At 52.9% G+C, this 23,745-nt stretch overlaps 1 protein-coding gene and 1 non-coding gene across 6 annotated transcripts in view; one reads left to right on the top strand and one right to left on the bottom strand.

Moving 5' to 3' along the window:
- Nucleotides 1-23,472, top strand: part of GTF2IRD1 (GTF2I repeat domain containing 1) — a 138,915-nt gene extending 115,443 nt beyond the window's left edge. For 4 of the 5 annotated variants that reach the window (XM_064296101.1, XM_064296100.1, XM_064296099.1 and 1 more), the window contains 5 exons: nucleotides 16,173-16,250; nucleotides 17,039-17,231; nucleotides 18,647-18,684; nucleotides 22,089-22,225; nucleotides 23,274-23,472. In XM_064296101.1, coding sequence (XP_064152171.1) covers nucleotides 16,173-16,250; nucleotides 17,039-17,231; nucleotides 18,647-18,684; nucleotides 22,089-22,225; nucleotides 23,274-23,342 — 515 coding nt within the window. In that variant the 3' untranslated portion in view covers nucleotides 23,343-23,472. Of the gene's footprint in view, nucleotides 1-3,151; nucleotides 4,056-16,172; nucleotides 16,251-17,038; nucleotides 17,232-18,646; nucleotides 18,685-22,088; nucleotides 22,226-23,273 lie in introns of those variants that run through there. The other variant, XM_064296102.1, reaches the window with a different exon arrangement.
- On the bottom strand, nucleotides 3,235-3,305 carry TRNAG-UCC (transfer RNA glycine (anticodon UCC)). The gene has a single exon. It is a non-coding gene; the product is annotated as a tRNA-Gly (tRNA).
- Nucleotides 23,473-23,745: the final 273 nt, after the last annotated feature.

Genomic DNA, 23,745 nt, shown 5'->3' with positions numbered 1-23,745 from the left:
CTTTAGTCTTAGACCAATAAGTCTGGTCTTTTTACATGTTTCTCCTGTTCTGTCAGTGACTCTCTGTTGTGTTCCCTGTGAGGGTGGTCATTGGTGATAGCCGGGCACCATCTAGCTCTTCTGGTCTCAGACTGATGGAGTCTCTGATTTATGTGTCCCTTTTGTCTCAGGCTAATATTTTCCTTGTGTCTTTGGTGTTCTTCATTTTCCTTTGCTCCACGTGGGTTTTGACCAATTGATGCGTCTTAGATGGCCACTCGTAAGCATATAAGACCCCAGACACCACTCACCAAAGTGGGATGCAGAATGTTTTCTTAATACATTTTGTTACGCCGATTGACCTAGATGTCTCCTGAAACCATGGTCCCCAGACCCCTGTCCCTGCTACTCTGCCTCTCGAAGTGTTTGGTTGTATTCAGGAAACTTCTTAGCTTTTGGCTTAATCCAGTTGTGCTGCCTTCCCCTATATTATGTGTCGTCTTTCCCTTCACCTAAAATAATTCTTGTCTACTATCTAGTTAGTGAATTTCCCTCTCCCTCCCTCCCCACCCTTGTAACCATCAAAGAATGTTTTCTTCTGTTTAAACCTTTCCTTGAATTCTTATAATAGTGGTCTCATACAATATTTGCCCTTTTGAAACTAATTTCACTCAGCATAATGCCTTCCAGATTTGTCCATGTTGTGAGATATTTTGCAGATTCATCATTGTTGTTTATCATTGCGTAGTATTCCATTGTGTGAATATACCATAATTTATCCATTCATCCATTGATGGGCACCTAGGTTGTTTCCGTCTTTTTACTATTGTGAACAGTGCTGCAGTGAACATGGGTGTGCATATATCTATTTGTGTGATGGCTTTTATTTCTCTAGGATATGTTGCAAGGAGTGGGATTGCTGGATCGTATGGTAGTTCTGTTTCTTGCTTTTTAAGGAAGCACCGAATCAGTTTCTAAAGTGGTTGTACCATTTTACATTCCCACCAGCAGTGTATAAGTGTTCCAATCTCTCCGCAGCCTCTCCAACATTTATTATTTTGTGTTTTTTAGATTAATGCCAGCCTTGTTGGAGTGAGATGGAATCTCATCGTAGTTTTGATTTGCATTTCTCTAACGGCTAATGATCGTGAGCATTTCCTCATGTATCTGTTAGCCACCTGAATGTCTTCTTTAATGAAGTGCGTGTTCATATCTTTGCCCATTTTTTAATTGGGTTATTTGTCTTTTTGTTGTTGAGGTTTTGCAGTATCTTGTAGATTTTAGAGATTAGACCCTGATCGGATTTGTCATAGCCAAAAATTTTTTCCCAGTCCATAGGTTGTTTTTTATTCTTTTGGTGAAGTCTTTGAATGAGCATAGGTGTTTGATTTTTAGGAGCTCCCAGTTATCTAGTTTCTCTTCTGGTGTTTGTGCGTTGTTAGTAATGTTTTATATACTGTTTATGCCGTGTATCAGGGCTCCTAACGTTGTCCCTATTTTTTCTTCCATGATCTTTATCGTTTTAGATTTTATATTTAGCCTTTGATCTGTTTTGAGTTAGCTTTTATGCATGGTGTGAGTTATGGGTCTTGTTTCACTTTTTTGCAGGTGGATATTCAGTTATGCCAACACCAATTGTTAAAGAGACTGTCTTTTCCACAATTAACGGACTTTGGGCCTTTGTCAAATATCAGCTGCTCATAGGGGGATGAATTTACATCTGGATTTTCAATTCTGTTCAATTGGTCTGTGTATCTGCTGTTGTACCAGTACCAGGCTGTTTTGGCTACTGTGGTGGTATAATAGGTGATAAAATCAGGTAGTGTGAGCCCTTCCACTTTGTCCTTCTTCTTCAGTAATGCATTACTTATCCTAGGCCTCTTCCCTCTCCACATGAATTTGGAGATTTGTTTTTCCATGTCATTGAAAAATGCCCATGTGGAAAACACATCCAGAGCTCTACTGCTTGCCTCAGCCCACGTGCGCCGGCTGATCCAGGTCACGTCTGGCAACTCCTCTCTGCTTCTGAACCATCTCTCCCTCCCCCTGCCACTCAGTCTGATTCCTCAACTTTGCCTTTGATGTTCATGGCTCCTAGATTGTCTAGTTGTAATTGATTCACTTGTGTTTTTCAAGACTTTGTTGTAAGAGGGCCCACAGGAAGTATCTCACTACTCTGCCATCTTGGCCGTGCCCCCCTCCTGCTTTTGACCTTCTTATCTCCCTTTTATGGGACCCTTCCATTGGACCCACCTAGGTAATCTGGGATAATCTTCCCATCTCAAGATCTTTAACTTAGTCACATCACTAAGTCCCTTTTGTCATATAAAACCAGTTGCCGTTGTGTGGATTCCAACTGATGTTGACCCCATGTGTGTCGGAGTAGAACTGTGCTCCACAGAATGTTCGGTGGCTGCCTTTTCAGAAATAAATCGCCAGGCCTTTCTTCCAAGGCACCCATGGGTGTACTCGAACCTCCAGCCTTTCAGTCAGCAGCTAAGCACATTAGGCATTTGCACCACCCAGAGGCTTTTTTTGCCATGTAAGGAAGCAAACTCACAGCTTCAGGGACTGGGAGGCCATCGACCAGCCTGCCACGGGGCTGGAGGTGGTGAGGTTTCTGTCCTGTGTGGCCATGTGGGGAAGTGGAGCCCATGACCCGTGAGAAACTAGGGAGGAGAGACAGGTTTTAGGGAGACCTGGGGAGTCCATTTTGGGATGCGCAGAATCTAACGTGCTGCAGGAGACAGTCAGAAGTTTGGGTTTGGGGCAGGTCAGGTTGTAGCTGCAGGAGGGTGGATCCCAGGGGGCTCCAGCATGGACAGGGCTGGGGAAAGAGACGCTCTTTTCTGTACCATGTGTGGCAACAAGGTCACACATGAGCAGGGACCACGAAACAGTTGGCTTGGGTGTTATGGGTTGATTTCTGTTCCCAAAAGATATGTTGAAGTCCTAACCCTCAGCACCTGTAAACGTGGCCTTGTTAGGTTGTTGTTTGCTGCCGTCAAGTTGGTCCCTGACTCATGGCGATCCCACGCACAGCGAGCCGAAACGCTGCCCAGTCCTGCACCATCCCCGTGATTGGTTGCAGATCAGACCATTGTGACCCATAGGGTTTTCACTGGCTGGTTTTTGGACGTAGATGACCAGGCCTTTCTTCCTGCTCTCTTAGTCTGGAAGCTCCACTGAAACCTGTTCAGCATCACAGCGACACGCGAGCCTCCACCGGCGGATGGATGGTGGCTGCGCACGAGGTGCACTGGCCAGGACTTGAACCCGGGTCTCCTGCGTGGAAGGCAAGAATTCTACCACTGAGCCACCAATGCCTCGGTGTGACCTTATTTGGTTCTTACTTGGAAATAATGTCTTTGCTGACGTGATTAGTTAGCATGAGGTCATACTGGCTGAGGTGGCCTGAATCCAGCATGACTGGTGCCTTCGTACGAAGAGAAGAGACACAGCCAGAGAGGCACGAGGAGGAAGGCCGTGTGACGACAAGGCAGATTGGGGGTACCGAGGACTGAGGCCATCATGAGCTAGGAGAGAGGCTCGGAACAGCGTCACCCTCAGAGCCCTTGGGAGGAATCAGTGCGGCTGGCACCCTGATTTGGACTTTCAGCCTTCAGAACTGTGAGACAATAAATTTCCGTTGTTCTAAGCCACCCGGTTTGTGGTACTTGGCTACCTCAGTCCTAGAAAACTAAGACACTGGGGTCGGGACGCTCCTGCCGTCCATGCAGCCGGGCTAGAGAGGCCGTTAGATCTGGCAGCAAGTTCTAGCCCCCACCTGCTCACTGGGTAGCTAACCTTGGGCAAGCTGCATACCTCCCTGTACCTCAGTTTCCTCGTTGGTAAGATGGAGATCATGGTAGTGGCAGCTCCACAGGGCTGTTGGAAAGCTGAGTGAACGAATCCATGTAACAGTCTAAGAGCAACGTCTGCACTCATGAGCTCAGTTTCTCTAAGCAGCGATGCGTTATCGGGCACCCGTAACGTGGTGGGCATTACTCCAGGTGCCGGGGGCTGTGATCGTGAACAGAGCAGACGAAAGCTCAGCCTGCAGGCGACGTCCCTTCTCACGCAGTTGTCTGTGGTGTTGTCTGCTGCTTTCGTCACTGCACAGCCACGAGGGCCGTGTCCTCCAAGCCCCCGCCCCCGCGCCCCGCCCCCAGGTGATATAACAGATTACGGCCATGCACTCAGCTGCCCAAATCTGCCACCTTTGCCAAGACAGGGGCGACTGTCCTGCTCGTTGTACGTGCAGCGTGACATTCTTTGCTGGGCTGGTCATGGCCACCGTTCAGCCAGGCCTTGGCCAACCTTGGGTCAGTGGTCAGCTCTATGGCTGGGGCCTGGGAGAGGGCGGGGGAGGGGGACGGAGATGGCTTCCCTTGCAAAGGACTGTGGGTATGGCTGGCCCCAGAATTGTCTGGCCAGCATGGACCCCACAGAAAGCCTGGCTTGCAGGTCAGAGCTGGAAGACCGCCAGCAGAGTGTGTGAGAAAGACCCTCAAGAATGTGCTGGGCTGTTCTCAGAGGGGGAAGCAGTGCCTGGGGGCCAGAGAGACCTGGGTTCAAGTCTCAGTGCCACCAACTGCAGACCATGTGGCCTTGGGCAGGCCCCTGGACTTCTCCGAGCCTTAGTGTTCTCATCTGTAAAATGGGAATGGTAACACCTAGCAAGGAGTCCTGGGTGGCACAAATGGTCAAGCACTTGGCTGCTAACCGAAAACTTGGCAGCTCGAACCCACCCAGAGGCACCTTGGAAGAAAGGCCTGGCAATTTGCTTCTGAAAGGTCACAGCCGTGAAAATCCTGTGGAACAGTTGTCCTGTGCACACATGGGATCTCCGCGAGTCGGGATCGACTTGACAGCAACTAACACCACCAGCACCTAGATCAGGCTTGTCCTGAGGCATCCTTGGCAGCTCTTGTGTCGGCTGCCTAACCCAGCCCAGGTGACGAGTCGTCAGCAGATGAGAGATTGGCATCTGAGTGTCTGGCTGCTGAGGTACAGTGAAAGCACCTGGCAGCCCCAGCAGGGGAGGCCCTGGTCACAGAGCTTCCTGCCAACCTGGGGAAAACAGTCGGCCATTGTTCCAGCTCCTTGAGGGCAGCGGGTCTGACAGTCGGGCTCCAGGGAGGAGCACAGAGCACCTGCCACAGCACGGTGTGACACAGCTGCCACGGGGAGGGGAGGTGGGCTGGAGAGGGAGAAGGTTAACCCCCTTCCCTGGCCTCTTCTCCCCTCCCCTCCTCTGCCCTGCCCCAGTGGACCCCAGTCATGATCCTGATCTCTGATCCACTCCTGCCAATGATCCAGGCACCTAGCTATTGACTTACTTATTTCCAACTTTGTATTTTGGAAAAACTTTCAGTTTGCAGAAAGGTGCATAGATGGCACAGAGAGTTTCGGAGCAGGTCTTCACCTGTGTAACGTCTTAGTGGTGCATTTGTCAAAACTAAGAAACTAACATTGGTACAAAAAAAAAAGTTGCTGTCGAGTCAGCTTCAGCTCATGGCAACCCCCTGTGTTTCAGAGTAGGACTGCTCCATGGGGCTTTCAAGGCCGTGACCTTTCAGAAGTAGATTGCCAGGCCTTTCTTCCAAGGTGCCTCTGTGTGAGTTTGATTAGTAGTCAAGCACATAACTGTGCCACCCAGGGCCCTATTGGTACAATACTGTTAACTAAACTATAGACTTTCCCCTAATGTCCTTTTTCTGTTCCAGGATCTAACCCAGGATCCCAAACTACGTTTAGCATTCATATACTTGTATTGTTGTGTTCCCTCCTACTTGTTCACTTATTAATAAATACCGTAACAATGCCCAGGAACTCACCACCCGTCTAGGAATGGGAGCAGTACCAGTAACGGGCACCCACTGTGTGTTCTCCCTCATCCTGTCCTCTCACCCCAGAACAAATATCCTGAATTTTATGTTTGAGGCTCTCTTGGGTTTTTCTCCAACATTTTACTTTGAAAAATTTCAAAATGACAGAAAAAGACAAAAAAAACAGTACAGTGACTGTTATATCCTTGCCCTGAATTTGCTAGTTCTTAATATTTTGCCACATCTGTGCGTATGTGTCTGTCTCTATGTCTCTGTCTGTGTGTCTCCTGTTTCTTCCTCTCTCCGTGTCTCTCTTCATTTGAAATAACTTGCCGATATCTTGGCTCTTCACATCTAAATGTTTCCACAACCCCCTCCTAAGAACAACACTGATTTTACATATCCATTTAATATATTTTACATCTTCTCTTGTCACACGTGTATAACTTAAATCGCTCCATACCACCCAAAATGCAGCCTGTGTTCAAATCCCAAAAGGTCCGTTACAGCTGTTCTCCCCAGTATATAAGTAGTGTTCACAGATGATTTTTTTGAACGATTTTATCACATTTTTTATTTTTATAGAAGTGTGTTGTATCAGGTCATCTGGGACTTGCCTTTTCTCTGAACATACAGCAGAGCAGCGAACGCGTAGCTATGGCTTGTTTTCACTGCTCTGTGATAGCCCGTTGAGCCGCTGTACCTCCACCCAGTCTCCTGCCTGAGGCCTTCCCTGGTTTGGCTGTCACTAAGAGTGCTATAAGGAGCCCTGGTGGTGCAATGGTTAAGCACTCAGCTGCTAATGGGAAGGTTGACGGTTCCACAGGAGAAAGACCTGGCCGTCTGCTTCTGTAAAGATTACAGCCTAGCAAACCCTGTGGGGCAGTTCTCCTGTCACACGGGGTCACTGAGTTGAAATCGACCGTACAGCACCAGCAGGAGGGCTGTAACGCTGCTGACCGTGTTATCTGTTGCACACGTGGACCGAGGGTCCCTGTGCCGAGACCTCCTGGAACCAGGAGACAGAGAGAGAGAGAGAGAAAACAACTTTCTCCTGGGTAGATAAGAAAGCTTCACAGCTGCCAAACCACAAGAGTTGTGGTTTCTCTACTTGCTATGTGTATATGCTCATAGTCGCACAGCGTCATTGGCTTATGTCCACACACGTGCACAGGCCCCACACACACGTTCGTACATTCATTTGCACTCAGAGCTACACGTCATTCAGGGATCCACAACTCAAAAGTGTTAGCTGCTGTGAAAATGGCGTGGGGGTGGCGTCCAACCTCCCCTGACTTCACAAGGGGGAAGGAGAATCAAGATCAACAGCCCGAGGCTGATTCCCATGAGGCAGAGGTCAGACAGGCCTGCTCTCTCCGCCATCTTTACCTATTCTGACACCAGCCATCCTTCCCACAGCGCGCTCTACTTCTCTGCCGGGTTCATAGACAGTACTCATGTTTACGGGGTTTATTAGGGAAGTAGCAGGTTACAATTCAGGCTCAGAAACACCCAGGATACAGCTCTTCCATCAGGACAGCGTCTTCCCAGCTGTGGTCACAGGCAACACCTCTCCCTGGCCCTCAGCCTCTGCCCTGCTCAGGCAAGTGTTACAAAGCTCTCATAGCTTTGCCGAAAAGTACCCCAAGGTACCCCACTCTGCTAGTAAGCCTTGGCCCAAAGGTGCTCAGCTCTAGCTTCATGGGTTGGCGAACCTAGCCCCACCAAGTGCCCAGAGGAACCCTACTCCGCCAGCAAGCCTCCTGCCTGAAGGCACTCAGCTTTCTTGCTTTGTGGGCCAGGAACCCCCCTGTGCTGTCTCCTGCAGGTCTCTCCTGCTGTTGTTCCTCTACCACCACTTCTCAAAGTCTGCATGTTATGGCTCTCTGTCCCTGTCTCCCTCCTTCTTCCTCCCTCCCTCCCTCCCTCCCGCCCCCCATCTCCTGATTCCAGGAGCTTCTCAGTGCAGAGATCCTTGGTTCAGAGGACACACTCCACCCTTGGCCCTTCTTTCTTGGAGGTGGTGAGATCCTGTCTTCCTGCCTCTAGGATGACTCATTCTAAGCCTAGTGGGATGGCAAAACTGGCCAAGCCCTTTGGTGGGCCACTGTTACCCTATTTGCACAATCCGACTGAATCACTTGGGTGGGAATTACAAGACCATGGTGAGAAGGACCACACCAAAGTGATATGTCACACTGCAGCTGCCCACAGCCTGCCTAGACTCACACCCAGATGTCTGCTTCCCGTGTGCATGCACACACTCTCTATCTCTCTGGGCAAGGCTAGCAGGACAGAGCAGTGGTGTCTAAAGCTCCTCCCCAGACCAGGGAGCTACCTTCTGCTCCACCCATCAGCCTGCGGCTGCAGCCGGTGTCCTCGTCCCCCTGGAGGGTGACAGCCTGTTTGCTTATCTGTCTGACAGCTAGACTCTGAACCTTGTGTTTCTCTCAGAATCCCAACCCCGTCTTAGTAGAGGCCACACCTGTACTAGGCGTTCAGTAAGCACTGAGCAAGTGGACAGGTCCAAGTCTTGGATTTCCCGCTTGCTGGCTGTGTGACCGTGGACAGATCACCAGACCACGCCTTCCTTACTTTCTTCTTTTGTCGAACAGGGCTGAGGGGCCCCTCCTGATGGGGTTGTCATGAACCTAAGCATACAGTGCACATGGGCTCGAACACGCGATGCCTGTGTGTGCCTGAATGGCTTCACATGTGATATGTGTGTGCCTGAACAGCTGAACACGTGACATACGTGGGTCTGATCGCAGGATGCGTGTGAACCTGCCGTGTAAACCTTTCAGAGCCCTGCAGGTGTGAGGCTACAGCCACACCTTCTCCAGGTCCAGGGCTCCCCGGGGACCAGAGCAGTGTCCTGTGGTCGCAGGGAGATGCTGTGCTCTTACCAGGCTCATCGGATGAGAAGGGTGTAGCACCCTGGTGTCCAGAGGACAGGGGGCCCAGGGGGATGCCAACCCGCCAGGTAACAACGCCTGCTGTGGGCCAGGCGCTGTGTTCAGGGCTCTCCGTTTCTCCTCCCAGAGCCTTACAGCAGCAGCCCCACAACTTAGGCATGGCACCTCCTGCAGAGGAGGAAACTGAGGCTCAGAAAACCAGGATTGGCGGCCAGGTCTCTGCTGCCCCTCGGGGCAGAGCAGATGAGGACGGGCTTCCTGGTGCCCAGACGGTCTCCCTGACACTTGTACCCACAGCTGCCCCGCGCTGCACAGCAGGGAAGCTATTCTGCCCACCTGGCTTGCCACCCGCCTGCTGGCCCTCTCCCAGTGGGAGTCCTGGCTGACCCAGCCCCGGCTGCTGTCCTGTTCTTTCCCTCCTGGGAGTCAGACAGAGGTGTGACTGTCCTAAGCCCAGTCCCCAAAGAGAGGTGGGGCACCGGGGCTGAAAAACAGCACTGGTCTCTCGTTCCCTTCTGACTTATAGCCCAACCACTAGGTGGACACTGTCCCTGGGTGAAGCACACAGTGTCAGCAGTGGTGTGTAGCTAGGTGGACAGGGTCCCTGGGTGAAGCGCACGGTGTCAGCAGTGGTGTGTAGCTAGGTGGACAGGGTCCCTGGGTGAAGCACACGGTGTCAGCATGCTGTGTAGCTAGGTGGACAGGGTCCCTGGGTGAAGCACACGGTGTCAGCAGTGGTGTGTAGCTAGGTGGACAGGGTCCCTGGGTGAAGCACACGGTGTCAGCATGCTGTGTAGCTAGGTGGACAGGGTCCCTGGGTGAAGCGTACGGTGTCAGCATGCTGTGTAGCTAGGTGGACAGTGTCCCTGGGTGAAGCGTACGGTGTCAGCATGCTGTGTAGCTAGGTGGACAGGGTCCCTGGATGAAGCGTACGGTGTCAGCATGCTGTGTAGCTAGGTGGACAGGGTCCCTGGGTGAAGCACACGGTGTCAGCATGCTGTGTAGCTAGGTGGACAGGGTCCCTGGGTGAAGCACACGGTGTCAGCATGCTGTGTAGCCCGCCAGCAGGTGTGACAGCCCCAAGAGCAACCACTCATTCCCCCAGCCGTGGCTCTGCCTTCATGTGGCCTCTGGGGGCTCCTGGAAAAGCACATGAAGAGAAATGTGGACCCTCCTCACTCCCCAGGAGCCTCCTCTTCCCTCCGCCATGGTTATTTCAGATTTGAGTATTTCAAGGCTCTGGTGTGTCTGGGCCTGGAGGGGACCAGCCACAGACAAGCTGGCCCTTCGGGGACCCGGAGGGTGGCTCCAGGAGCTCAGTCCCACTGCAGGAGCGTTCTTTGTAAAGTGGAACGGGCTCCACGAAGCCCACCCAGGCCCTTGCAGCTGGGACCGCAGCAGCCTGTGTCCCAAGCCCCTTTAGCAGGGGCGGGCAAACCCCGCTTCAGGACCGCGGGCCTGATGAAAGCCAGTGCTCTGCTGCCACACGGTTTCCACCTCTCTGAGCCTCAGTTTCTTCACCTGTAAAGTGCAGGTGACGTGATTCCTGCTACTGGCAACTAACAGCAACCCCCCCAAAAAAAAATTGTGTTGTTAGTTGGCAAAGAGTCCGCTCCAACCCACGATGACCCCACGTGCACTCGGATGAAGCGTCGTCTGGCCCTGTGCCACCGCTGCTATGCTCTCGTCCGTGGTCGCAGCCACTGTGTGTTTTGAAGGCCGTCCAGCCTGAGGGGCTCATCTTCTGACACTATGCTGGACAGTATTCTGCTGTGATCCATAGGGTTCTCCTTGGCTGGTTTTGGTGGTTCAGGGGTAGAATTCTCGCCTTCCATGCAGGAGGCCTGGGTTCAATTCCTGGCCAGTGCACCTCGTGCAGCCACCACCCAGCCGTCGTTGGAGGCTTGCATGTTGCTGTGAAGTTGAACAGGTTTCAGCAGAGCTTCCAGACTCAGACAGACTAGGAAGAAAGACCTGGCAGCCTACTTCTAAAAATCAGCCAGTGGAAACCCTGTGGATCACAAAGGTCCAATCCCATTGTGCGTGGGGTCGTCATTGAATGCAGGCCAACTGAACGGCAAGTAATAGCAGTTTTTGGACATAGATCACCAGGCCTTTCTCCCTGGTCTCTTAGTCTGGAAGTTCTGCTGAAACCTGTCCACTATGGGTGATCCAACTGGGATTTAAAATACTGGTGGCATCGCTTCCAGCATCACATAAGCCACCACAATGTGACAGACAGGTGGGGGATGGCACAGGTTTCTCTTAGGCTGGCAAAGATCTATGGGCCGTGATCAGGTGGCCTTGTGCAAGCTGCAGGGCTTGCAGTGGGGGACGCGGCCCGTCCGCCACTTACCCGCTCCTGAGTGGCCCCTGCACCTGCAGGAAGCAGCCCTTCCTACCAAGGTGGGGACGCCTATGCATGTCCAGGCCTGGACCCCCAGCCCAGGCCTGGCAGAGAGGAGGGGCTGTGTAGAGGGGAGAGAAGGGTTGTTTACCCCACTCTTCAGCAAGGGCTCATAGTCTCTCCCCTCTAAGAAGGCCTCCCCTAGCTGACAGCTGCCTCTCTCTGACTCCATGGTCCTAAATCAGCATAAAGCCATCAGTCGGAGCTGGAGACCTCAGGCCGGGTGGGAAAGGCCTGGAGGGCCAAGGCTAGGCCAGGAGAGGGTGGAATTGCCCGGGCATCACCGGAGCCTTCAGTGTCAAGTTGTGTACCCATCCTGGCTGTAATTTTCCCCAGGCACAATTCAGCAGATTAGAAAGAAAATGAGAACTGCTGGACCACAGGGTCCCTGGGAGTGGGAGAAGGAAGCCAGAGGGTTGGCGTGAGCAGGAAGAGGCAGAAAACTGCCCGCTGGGGACAGGCTGGGCTGCAGCGTGTCACTGCACACGGCTAGTGGGGCAGCCTCTGAGGTTTATCAGGAGCAAGGCAGTGCCAGGGACGGGTTCAGCAACACTTCCAGATGGTGTGGGGGGCAGGTCACTAGCGTGACCCCATTCTTCAAAAAAAGGCCCAGAAAACAAAATCCAGAAGAGGATTCCTGTGAGTTTACTGATGATTCGGACAAAAGCACGCAGCCTCTTTGAAAGCCTGAAGGAACGGCACGGAGAAGACTACCATGAGTACTTTATTGCCAGCACTGGCTGGTTTCGTGGCTTCGAACACAGATTTGGCTTACGTGACGTGCATATAACTGGAGAAGCACGAAGCACCAATTTTGAAACTGCCAAAAAATTCAAGGATGAGCTGGACAAGATGAAGTTTGGATTTATAAAGATACTGATAATAAAGGCAATGATAATGAAAACTAAAAAAAACAGGTGTTCAAATTATGTCCGAACCAACTTACGATGGAGTCTTGGGAACAGAACCTGTGGTAATGGGGACTGCCTGTACGTAAATCTGAGATGTCTCCTCAAGGCTCTGGTGCTCCCTAACTTCAGGCCATCCTCCCCCACCATCTTGTTTCCTGGCAGGAGATGAGCAGGTGGCCCACTTCCTTGGTGCAAGTCTACCTCCGGCCATACCTGTACTAGAAAATCAGCAACATGGTTATGAAAACACGAAGGTGGTGCGTTGTATCGGCTTAGCTGTGTAATGGCAGGTTTTTCTCCATCTCTGCAGTCTCCCTGGTGGATGGCCTGTGACTTATCACATCCTGGTGTGATGTGTTGCGTCGGCTTAGCTGTGTGATGGCGGGTTTTTCTCCATCTCTGCAGTCTCACATCCTGGTGTGATGCTTCTTCAATAATGAAACTTTCCTTTCTCTTCTTTAAAAAAAAAAAATCTTCCAGCTGTGACCCCTACAGCGTGCTTAGTATAAAAGAGATACTCAGATGCATTTTAGAAAATGTTCCGTCCAAAACAGGGACTTCAGTCATCTGGTGAAAGGTCACATCTGTGAAACTTCGCTTCCTGAGAGGACAGAAAAATCGACGTATTGTTCTCGTGATAACAGCTACAACTTGACTTTGATTGCATGGAAAACTTTAAACATGTTTACTGATAGTGGGGATGGTGCCAGACCGGGCAGCGTTTTGTTCCATCGTGCACGGGGTCACCACAAGTCAGGGGCCAACTCAATGGCCGCTAACAGCTGCATAGTGTTGAACCCTCCCTGCAGGCCAGGATTCCCATTTGAAGGTTGTGGAAACTGAGGCCCAGAAAGGTTAAGTGACTTTCCAAACACCACACAGCATTGAGGTTAGAATCAGATTGCCTTGCTACCCACTGGGCCAGGGACCTTCCCTGTCACTTGCCCTGGGGACACCCCCTCCTGCATTGAGCCCCAAGTATCACATTTTCAATTAGACAACATTCTGAACTGCTTGCAACCTCTGGTGTCCTTTACAGGCATCTTGGGTTCAAGGGAGATCAGGCAGGTCCCCACAGAGTAGGTTTGCTAATGCGGCTAGCGTGGGGAACAGTGATAGCTGAGCCTTATGTCACGCTGGGCCCAGCTCAGGGCTTCATGTCCTCACTGACCTCACAGCCCATGTGGTATTTACTGTCATCACCTTTTTACAAGCGAGAAAACTGAGGCCAAAGTGACTGAGAGACTTGCCCAAGGTCACCAAGTTAATAACAGAGTCAGGATTCGAACCCAGGTCATCAGGTTTCAGAGTGCTCCTAACTCCTGACCATGGATGGGGCTGCCCTTCAGAGCCCCCCGGAAGACCAGGGGTTTTTCTGTGGCCTCTCGGGCCACCCTCCCTGTCAGTCTTCTCAGCTGGTTGCCGAGGTGGATTTCTACTCCTTGTTTTGCCCATGAGCAGACCAGAGGTGACAGGGCTGGCCCCAGCTGGCCCTGTCCCAGCCCAGGCTAAAGCAGCCGCTGCCACAGGAGCCCCTGGGGAGCTTGCTAGTGACCAGTCTGTGTGTGTGTGAGTGTGTGTGTGTGTGTGAGTGAGTGTGTGTGTGTGTGTGTGTGAGTGATGGTGGTGGTGGGGCCTGGCTTTGTCAGGGAAGGGGATCTCGTCACCCGCCAACAGCTTGCCAAGAGGCCCACTCACTCTGCCATCTAGGTTAGCAGGGAGCAAGCGGACCTTTCTCCTGAGTTAACCAGGACATGGAACCCTGGAGGCGCAGTGGTTAAGCGTTTGGCTGCTAACCAAGAGGTTAGCACTTCAAATCCACCAGCCACTCCTTGGAAACCCTAGGGGGTAGTCTACTCTGTCCTATAGGGTCTCTAGGAATCAGAGTCGACCCAACAGCCACGGGTTGGTTTGTTTTAACCGGGACACACAGGCAGGGGCTGCCCCGGCTGCGTGCGGACAGTGGCCAGAATGCTGTCCTGTGCACCTTGGAGCCCCGCCCCCATGAGTGCCTGCTCAGACTGGCCAACGCCTGTTCCTATGGGTGCACCCTGGGTGGGCCGGGCAGGTGGGTTGGTGTGTGGACACGAACCCAGTGGCAGGTTCTGGAGCACAGGTGGGGCCCTTCACCTGTGGTTTGGGTTCCCTCCCAGGAAAGGGTCACACCTTTACCTACACAGCCTGAGGAGCTGCCTCCAGTTTCCCCTGGGTACCTAGAATGGCAGGAGTTCTTTACCCCCCAGGCATCTCCAGCTCACCCCCAATCCCTTCCCTGCCCCACTTACCCACTTGCTGAGAATCCAGAGCACAGGAGAACTCTCGGTGGCAAGGGGATGGGTGGGAAGCATCACTACCTCCCTTGGGCCCAGAGCTCCATCACAGTTCTCCGCTCAGGACCTGGAGGCCTGGGTCATTGTTCCATGTCTGGGGTTCAGAAGACATCTGGAAGGGCCTTGCTGGGCGCTAGGGGGTGCTGAGTTTGGGGCCTTGGTGTGGGCTGAGTGGGGGTGTCATTACCTGAGATGGGGACCTGGGAGGCATTATCTGGGATGCTTCACGTTCGCAGTGGCTCTGCCATGCCCTATTGGAGAAATATAGGAACTCAGAAACTCCTGGGGGCAGATCCAGATTCCAGGGTCAGAGAGGGCCATGGATGGGACCAGACAGGGACAGCAGGAGCGGGGCAGGGCAGGCGGCGAGGGAGTATTGGGAAAAGGGGAAGTTGGGCAGTAGTGCCCATGGGCCTTGGGGCCACGTGGGAAGCTCTGTGCCCTGCGGGGTAGCCCTCAGAGCATCAGCCCAGACTGGGTGCTGCCAGGGTGCATGGTGGAGGGTACATGGTGAGGCCCCCCAGGCCTGGTCTGTGTGTGGCCTGGTCTGTGTGTGCCCTGGTCTGTGTGTGTGCTGGTCTGTGTGTGCTGGCCTGTGTATGTGCTGGTCTGTGTGTGCTGGCCTGTGTGTGCGCTGGTCTGTGTGTGCTGGTCTGTGTGTGCTGGCCTGTGTGTGCGCTGGTCTGTGTGTGCTGGTCTGTGTGTGCCCTGGTCTGTGTGTACGTTGGTATGTATGTGTGCTGGGTCAGCAGAGTCTCTGAGCGGCGCCCACCCAGCCTGGGAGCATGCCCTTTCCCCAGTTGTCTCCAAAAGGGAACAGATTTCTGCTGAGGCTTTTCAAGGTTAAGGCAGGAATTGTTTTTCTAAGACCCATTCCGCCTGTCCCCCATCACCCAAGCCTTGGCTTCCTGCTTCTTCCACCCCAACCCCACCCCAGAGGCCCAGCAGGGTAGCTATGGGGGCCCCAGCCAGGGAGGGCTGCTGTTTGAGGGTACAAGCCTCCCTTCACATAACTCTAGCCCCACGAGCCAGGGCACACAGCTGCAGGCTGCTGCTATGAGGGTAGGCCCCTGGACCCTTTCCCCCACCCCCACCAGCCAGCCCTCGGCTACCTCTCTCCTCAGCCCAGCCTGGGCCCAGCTGCTCCTCTGGGCTCAGGACCCCCCACCCTGGGCCAGGCAGGGGTGGGCTGCCCTGGGCACTCGGCAAGCAGGACTCGGTGACCCATGCACCAGACACAGTCTTTCTCCCCATTCATAGACCCCAGTCAGCGAGGCAGCCAGGGTGAGCTCTCCATAGCCCAGCCCCATCACACCAGCCCTGGTCACAGACCTCACTGGCACTGCTTCCCAGCCCCTCACAGCCACTTCCCCTAGTTCTGCCCAGGATTCAGCCATGTCCAGCCTTGAGTGACCTTTCACCCCGAGTGCCTTTTCCTGGGCCAGTCCTGCAAGGTGTCTTCTCCCACCCCACCTTGTCCAGCACAGGCTCCTGCTGTCTGTCCAGATGCTGCCTGAACGTCCAGCTTCCTGTCCCCTTCGGGTGGACACCGGGGCTGGTGCCACCCCTCCAGGCCCTGCATTCCTTGAGGGCCTGCCTCCTAGTCCTCAGGGCGCCGTGCTGACACGGGCTGTCCTGGGGGAGCCTCCACAAAATGTGAATGGATTGACAGATGAACAGCAAGGACAGGCTGTGGGGAGGGCAAGGGCCTGGAGAGGCTGCCCCAGCAGGTAAGAGAGGAGGAGCAGGTCCAGCAGCTGAGCCCATGCCAACCTCGTGCCCTCGTCTCCCTCTTGTAGATGAAGATGACGCCAACAGACTGGGGGAGAAGGTGATCCTCCGGGAGCAAGTGAAGGAGCTCTTCAACGAGAAATACGGTCAGTGTCGTGGGGTGGGGTCGTGGGTCAGGGGTTGTGGGGCGGGGTCGTGGGGCAGGCTGGTTTGTCGTTTTGCCTTTTTCACTTTTTATTTTGGAATTAGTTTTTAAGCAGAGAGAATGACGTAATGAACCACCTTATAACCAAAACCCAGTTTGTATAATTACCAACATTTTGCCAATCTTATTTCATCTGTTTCCATGTCAACCCTTTTATTTTTTTGGTATTTTAAAACAAATCCAAGACATCATCTAATTTCACCCACAAATACCTAAGTAAGGACCTTGCAGGAGCCCCTGGGTGGTGCACAGAGTTAGTGCTCAATGACAAGCCCAAAGAATGATGCCCCCAGAGGCGCCTCAGAAGACAGGCCTGGCGACCTGCTTCTACAAGCTCACAGCCTTGAAAATCCTGTGGAGCAGTTCTCTGCACACACGTGGTCGCCATTAGTTGGAACCTACTCGATGGCAGCTGACAGCAACAGCAAGGACTCTACTTTGCTCTAACCTAACAGCCGTGGATTTTAAGCATACCAGGCCCTCACCTGTCAGTCCTAGGTGTGCACACTTTAAAATCATTGTGCCAGGCACGTACAAAAGTACCTGTTTTGTTGTCAGCATTGGGTATTATGCTTTTAGTTTTACTAGTTAGTAAAAAATGGTGTACGTGTTGATTTTTAAACACTGGGGGTATGATGGCTGAGCTGGGACATGCAGGACTTCAGCCCTTTTTCCAGAGGGCCTCGCCTTTAACAGGGGACATCTGCACTGACCACTTGTGCCCTCCAGGTGAAGCCCTGGGCCTGAACCGGCCTGTGCTGGTCCCATACAAACTGATCCGGGACAGCCCAGATGCTGTCGAGGTCATGGGCCTGCCCGATGACATCCCCTTCCGGAACCCTAACACGTATGACATCCACCGGCTGGAGAAGATCCTGAAGGCCCGAGAGCATGTCCGCATGGTCGTCATCAACCAGCTCCAGTGAGTGGCCCGGCACCGAGGGCAGGGTGGACAGGTGAATGAGGGCCATGGAAAAGGGCACTCCTTGGGTCTAGAGGGGACATCCCCAAGGCAGGTCCCACCAGCAGTTGGCAAGAAAGAGAAATAGAATGTCCTTTCAGTTGCACGGAGTCCAGGAGACGGGCCTGCTGATAACCCTAGTCTTAGAGACGAGAAAACCAGTACCCAGAGGAGGAACGGGGCAGCACAAGTCACAGTGTGCTGGGACCCAGACCCCCTTCTGCTGAACCTACAGCCCCAACAGTCATGGGGTTGCTTATTTTTAAAGTTTCCGTTAAAATGTGACTTTTTCTGTCTGTCACGTGAACTTATACCCATTTTAAAAAGAAAATAACAGTAATTCATTTTCTCATCACCCAGTGTCCATATTTTACTATATGTCTTCTAGACTTAAAAAAAAAAAAAAGGACATAAATAGTTTATTTGATTATTTCCAGACTTAAAATATACGCAGCCAACTTGGAAAATACAAAAAGGTAGAAGAAATAAACAAGACTCATAACCCTCTTACTGAGGACAGCCACTGTTCACACCACCGTTCACGCTATACCCATTATTTTCTCTACGCGTGTTTTCTTTTCAGTTTTATAATAGATGTTTTAAAATTGGAATAATATTTGTATGTGGTAAAAATAAATAATTTTCTTTAGAAGCATTTAAAATGAAAAGTAGGAGTTTCTCTCCCCCTCACAACAGTCCGCCCCTTAGAAGTAACTGCCAGAGAATTCAGCAACTGAAAGAAGGAAGTGCCCATCCCCCATAGCCCTACTTCCCAGGAGAACCACTGAGAACATTCTAGAGCTCTCCTTCCACGTTTCGACTTTGCATTTAACGCCACGTGTATGTATGTGTGTGCGCGTGTGTACACGCTGACACATACCTTTTCTGGAAAATGGAACCGATCATACAGTATTTGTAGACAGAGGAAATAAAGTCTGATGTTTTGGGTCTGGCCGTCTCTCACTTTTAGGGACATGAGCTTTACCCAGCCATAAGAATTCTCTTGAATAACTGACCCATTGCTTGTATTTTAGATAGACCATAGTGTGCTCTATTGAAGGACTAGGTTGCTTCTAGTGTTTTTGTTAATATTAAATGCTACATGTAAAATAAAATTTAAAATTAAAAGACAGCGCCCTCCCTTTATAGGTGAGAAGGCCAGGGGCGATCTGCCCAGCGTGGCACCGTCAGCTCCAGGCTGGTGATTGTCCACCTGTGCTGTGGGGGGGGCTCGCCGTTTTCACTCAGGTCCTACCTGGCTAACAGCCCACCAGCAGTGGCATGTCACTTCAGGAGAGATGTTCAGATTCAGGGAGGAGGAGAGAGGGAGGGAAAACTTCATCTTCTAACTGCCAGCCCCTTCCTTTCTTTTTTAGACCCTTTGCAGAAATCTGCAACGACACCAAGGTGCCAGGTGAGTCGGAGACCCCAGAGGCCACCAGAATCTGCTGCCTTCAAAGGCTCAGGCAGATCTGTTCCAGGTGGGCCCTCAATAGGTGGCTGACCACAGAGAGAAAAGCCTAGTTCCCTCCCCACCCCAAGAGGCTCCCAGGAGCCTACAGGTACCTTCGGAGGGAAGGCCCTGCCATGGCATGGAGGAGCAGGTCAGCTCAGCTAGAGAGGGTGAGGGGCAGGCTGGGGCCAGGAGGGGGTGTTGGGGGATCACAGGTCCTACCCAGGTAGGTGAGTGACGTGCCCAGCAGGGGCGAGGCAGGCAGGCACTGGCCACTCTCATTCTGCCTATGTTTGCAGGGCACACGTCTGCATGAGGCCGTGGTCTTTTAGAACCTCTCGTTCACAGGACCTGGGACCAAGTGGTTCTGACTGAGGAGCTGTGTGCTAGGACCCAGGAGAGTCCATTTTACAGCTGGGAAACTGAGGCTCAGAGAGGGGAAGGGATCTGCCCCAGGTCATGTAGTGAGTCAGTGGCAGCTGAGCTGAGCCACAGGCCACCACAGACCAGTGGCCCTTGTGTGGCCGCTCAGTGAGGACAGTGACAAGATTCAGTGAGCACCCCCCAGCCTGAGGCCCTGACTCCAGATGTGTCCAGTCTGGTCCAGCCCACCCAGGATGTTCCAAATCCAGGACCCTGCAGGGGGCCAATTGCAGGGCCTCCTGTGGCCAGGCACAGCACGGGACACACGGGGAGAGGGGTGACGGGGGTCGAGCCCTAAATACAAGGAACTGCCGTCAGGTAAGAGGCAGAGGCTGGGGAGGACAGATGCACAGAGGGTGGGTGCTGCCCCTTACACCCACCACTCCCCCCACCGTGGTCATCTTTAGGATCCTAGGGTGGCCCCAGAAAGTGACAGTCGGCACCTCTGACTTCTTTTTCACGTGGAGCCTCCTCCCTGGCTCACAGCCTGGGCCCCTCCCGCCACCAGGGGCTTCTGTTTCCCAGGGGCTTTATTTATGATGTCGCGGACCTGGGGCTCTGGTTTTTCTTCACAGGTGCTCTGGACAGACAGTTGTCCCCTGGGCTCAGGCTGCCCTCACGCACTTTGGCATTAATTTCGTATAGAGACCAAAGCTTATCAGTGGTTACCAGAAGTGGGAGGGAGAGTCCCTGGGTGGCTTAAATGGTTTGCACTTGACTACTAACTTAAAGGCTGGTGGTTCACACCCACCTACAGCACCTCGGGAGAAAGGCCTGACTGCCCTCTTCCATAAAGACTACCACCAAGAAAACCCTACAGAGCAGTTCTACTCTGTAACACGTGGGGTCACCCTGAGTTGGAATCGGGTTAATGGTTACTCAGCATGATGAATGTAATGTTGAATTGGAAAGTGTTTTGTTATATATGTTTTTACCACAATTAAAAAATAAACCCTCTGACCCTGACAGTATGGCCCCCGGACACCCTTTCAGCTCAGTAATTGGGTCACTCCTGAGGTTCACCCTTCAGCCAAAGATCGAACAGGCACATGGAATAAAACAAGACTAAAGGGGCGCATCAGCCCTGGGGCGGGGACTGGAAGGCAGGAGGGAACCGGAAAGCTGGTAATAGGGAACCCGGGGCTGAGAAGGGAGAGTGTTGACATGTCGTGGGCTTGTTAACCAATGTCATACAGCAACATGTGTACCAACTGTTTGATGAGAAATTAGTTTGTTCTGTAAGCCTTCATCTAAAGTACAATTTTAAAAAAAGGCAAAAACCCTTTGGTGGGCTATGTTAGGTTCCCATGCAGTTAACTGCCCGCTTAGCCCAGACAGAGCCCTGATGACAGGGCGCAGTTATAAAGTCATGTGAGTTCAGTCCAGCAGCAGCAGGACACCTGCTGAGTCCCACTGCATACTGGGCTGGGACCTGGGCTCTTTCAACACGTTATGGCACTTGAGTCTCACCTCCCTCTTCTTTTCCCCATTTGGCTCAGAGCAGTTAATAAGTTCACCCAGGGTCACACGGCTAGTCAGCGGGAGCAGTGACTTTGAATGTGAACGTAGACGTCTGTAGCGGTGTCTGGTCTTCGTTGGACCTGTGAACGCTGGTACTTCACAGTATTGACACCACACATCGGCTGTTACCATAGGGACAGTGATAATCCCAGTTCTCAGTTTCTGAGTATTTACCGGTGCCAGGGATCATGCTACGTGCTTTGCACGGGATTTCATGGGACTTCCCAGAACACTGGGACAACCTACTTTCTGTTGTTGCTAGCTGCTCTCTCTGGCCCCCGACTCGTGGCGGCCCCACACCCAAGGGAACAAAACACCGCCTGGTCCTTCACCATCCCGGTGATTGGCTGCAGATCGGGCCGTTGTGATCCATGACGTCTTAATTGGCTGGTTTTCACGAGTAGATCTCCAGGCTTTGCTTCCTGGTCCATCTCAGCCTGGAAGCTCCGCTGAAACCTGTTCAGCATCGTAGCAGCACACAAGCCTCCCCTGACAGACGGCTGGCAGCTGCACGTGAAGTGCACTGGCCAGGAATTGAACCCTGGTCTCCTGCCTGGAAGGCGAGAATCCTACCACTGGACCACCACTGCCTGCATCAGTATTTACGTTTTAGTCATGAGGAAATGAAGGCTCAGGGCCACTAAGTAACCTTCTCCAAGTCTGAAGTCTGCCCGACTCTGGGGGCAGTGCCCCTAGCCATACCCCATGCGGCGGAAGGGGTGCCGGGGCCCACGGAGGGGCCCTGGGAGTTTTAGGGAGGCTGGAACTCTGCAGTTTGGATGGTCTGGGAAGAATATAAGGAGGACTGATGCGTTGGCTGCTAAGCAAAGGTTCGAGTCCACCCAGAGGCACCTTGGAAGAAAGGCCTGGCGACCTACGTCTGAAAACCCCGTGGAGCACAGTCTCCTCGTCACACTTGGGGTCGCCATGAGCGGAGCCGATGGCAGCTGGTTGGGTGTTTTGGTTTGGGGCCTGAACTGGCCTGCCGGCAAGGCCTGCCTGAGTGGCAGGGTGGAGCGGGGGGCCCGGAGAGGGAGCCGAGGGACGAGGCGGAGGCGGCCTCGGCCACCAGTGGGCCAGGAGCTTGGGATGCTGAGAAGGGAGCTTGAAGCCTGAAACAAACAAAAGAATCAAACCTGTTGCCACTGAGGAGTCAATTCCAACGTGGTGACCCCGTGTGTTACAGAACTGTAGCTTCCTAGGGTTTTCTTGGCTGTTATCTTTATGAAAGCAGATCGCCAGGCCTTTCTTTCACAGCGCTGCTGAGTGGACTTGAACCACCAGCCTTTCAGTTGGCAGATGAGTGTAAACCATTTACACCACCCAGGGACCCCACCAAGGCCTTTTCCTGGCGAGTCGGGAGGCCGAGCCAGAACGGCTTGGCACCCAGTGTTAGCAAATCTTTCCTTCTCTCCCACCAGCCAAAGACGGCAGCATTCCCAAGCGCAAGAGGAAGCGGGTCTCTGAAGGAAACTCCGTCTCCTCTTCCTCCTCGTCTTCCTCATCCTCGTCCTCGAACCTAGAGTCTGTGGCATCGACCAACCAGATTTCACTCGTGGTAAAGCTGTACAGATTAGACCTGGCCTTTCCCTACTCCGGGATGTGGTTTGGGGTGCAGGCAGGCACTGGCCCTGAGTGAGGCCCTCTGCCTCAGGGTTGCACACATACCTGTCTGTCTGACCCACCAGATAGTCTGTCCCTGTCATGGGGCTCACAGCTGCCCCGCAGGAATTCACATCCCTGTGGGGCTGGCGGGGAAGCCACAGTCCAGGAAAGGGCAGGACAGACACCCTCCACAGCCGCGCAGAGCAGGCTCAGTGGCTGCTCCCAGGTTTGCAGGAGTCAGGCTGGGCTCACAGCTGCTTACACCATGTCCATGAGCCACACCCCACACTGGGACATGCAGGTGTTCCACAATTTACAGATGGGAAAATGGGACTCAGGAGGTGGGCTGCCTTGTGTGTGGCCTCACGGCGGGTCAGTGGGAGATGAGACCTCCCCCAGGGCGCCATCCCTTCTGCACTGTTGTGAGTTGGGTCCCTCCCACCCAAGAGGAAAGCCTCCCTAGGACACCCACTGCAGAGATCTCTCTGTTGTCAGATATTGGCTTTAAAACTTTAGCTCAAATGGGAAGAATATTTGGATACTTTTTGAAAATGATTTTAGGATTTCTTTACCCTTGGCCTGTCTCCTTTGAATGCCTTGTGGGAAATCCAACCATCAGGCTTTGCCTTAACCTCACTTTGCCAGAGTCCACCCCGCCCATAGGCGCATAAGTGCCCACAGAGGGTCACCATCTTCTCCCACCCCAGAGACCTGGCAGCTTCCTAGGTGTGTGAGGCCTGGAGGGGGGTGAGCTTAGGGGTGAGCGCCTGGTCCTCAGGTCTGAGCCACATGACGGTCCCTGGGACACAGGTGGGGCCAGGTCAGAAGGCTCCGGCCTACGCTCCATGGCCACCAGTCAACGGTGTGGCCCTAGACAGGTCACATCCTCTCTGGGCCTCAGCGACCTCCGAATACAGAGCATCTGAGGAAGCCCTTCAGGAACAGGTGCTCTCCACGTCACCTAGAGTCCTAACCCGGACCTTTTGTCCCCCTTTCTCTAGCAATGGCCAATGTACATGGTGGACTATGCCGGACTGAACGTGCAGCTCCCGGGACCTCTTAATTACTAGACCTCAGCGCTGACTCAAGACCTCACTCAGAAAGACTAAAGGAAATGTAATTTATGTACAAAATGTATATTAGGATATGTATCAATGCCTTTTAGTTTTTCCAATGATTTTTACACTATATTCCTGCCACCAAGGCCTTTTTAAATAAGTAAAAAAAAAAAAAAAATTGCCTTTGCTCTTAACTGGTGCAGATTCTCTTTTGGAATGGCGGCCACGGCCGTCCCTGGAGATGAGGTCAGGGGAAGCCCAGCACGTGGCCTGCCAGGGCCTCCTCCCCAGTGTCCCTAACACTGGGCCTGGTATCTGGGTACAGAGCCCACTCAGTTCTTTGCTGCTGGACCATGTGGCCTCAGAATGAGGAGCCACGGAAGGCAAAGTGCCAGGCTCATCTCTGCTGCCAGAC

Source organism: Loxodonta africana, chromosome 12 (assembly GCF_030014295.1).
Source record: "Loxodonta africana isolate mLoxAfr1 chromosome 12, mLoxAfr1.hap2, whole genome shotgun sequence".
In the NCBI taxonomy this organism is placed as follows: domain Eukaryota; kingdom Metazoa; phylum Chordata; class Mammalia; order Proboscidea; family Elephantidae; genus Loxodonta; species Loxodonta africana.
This window is presented reverse-complemented; position numbering and strand designations above follow the sequence as displayed.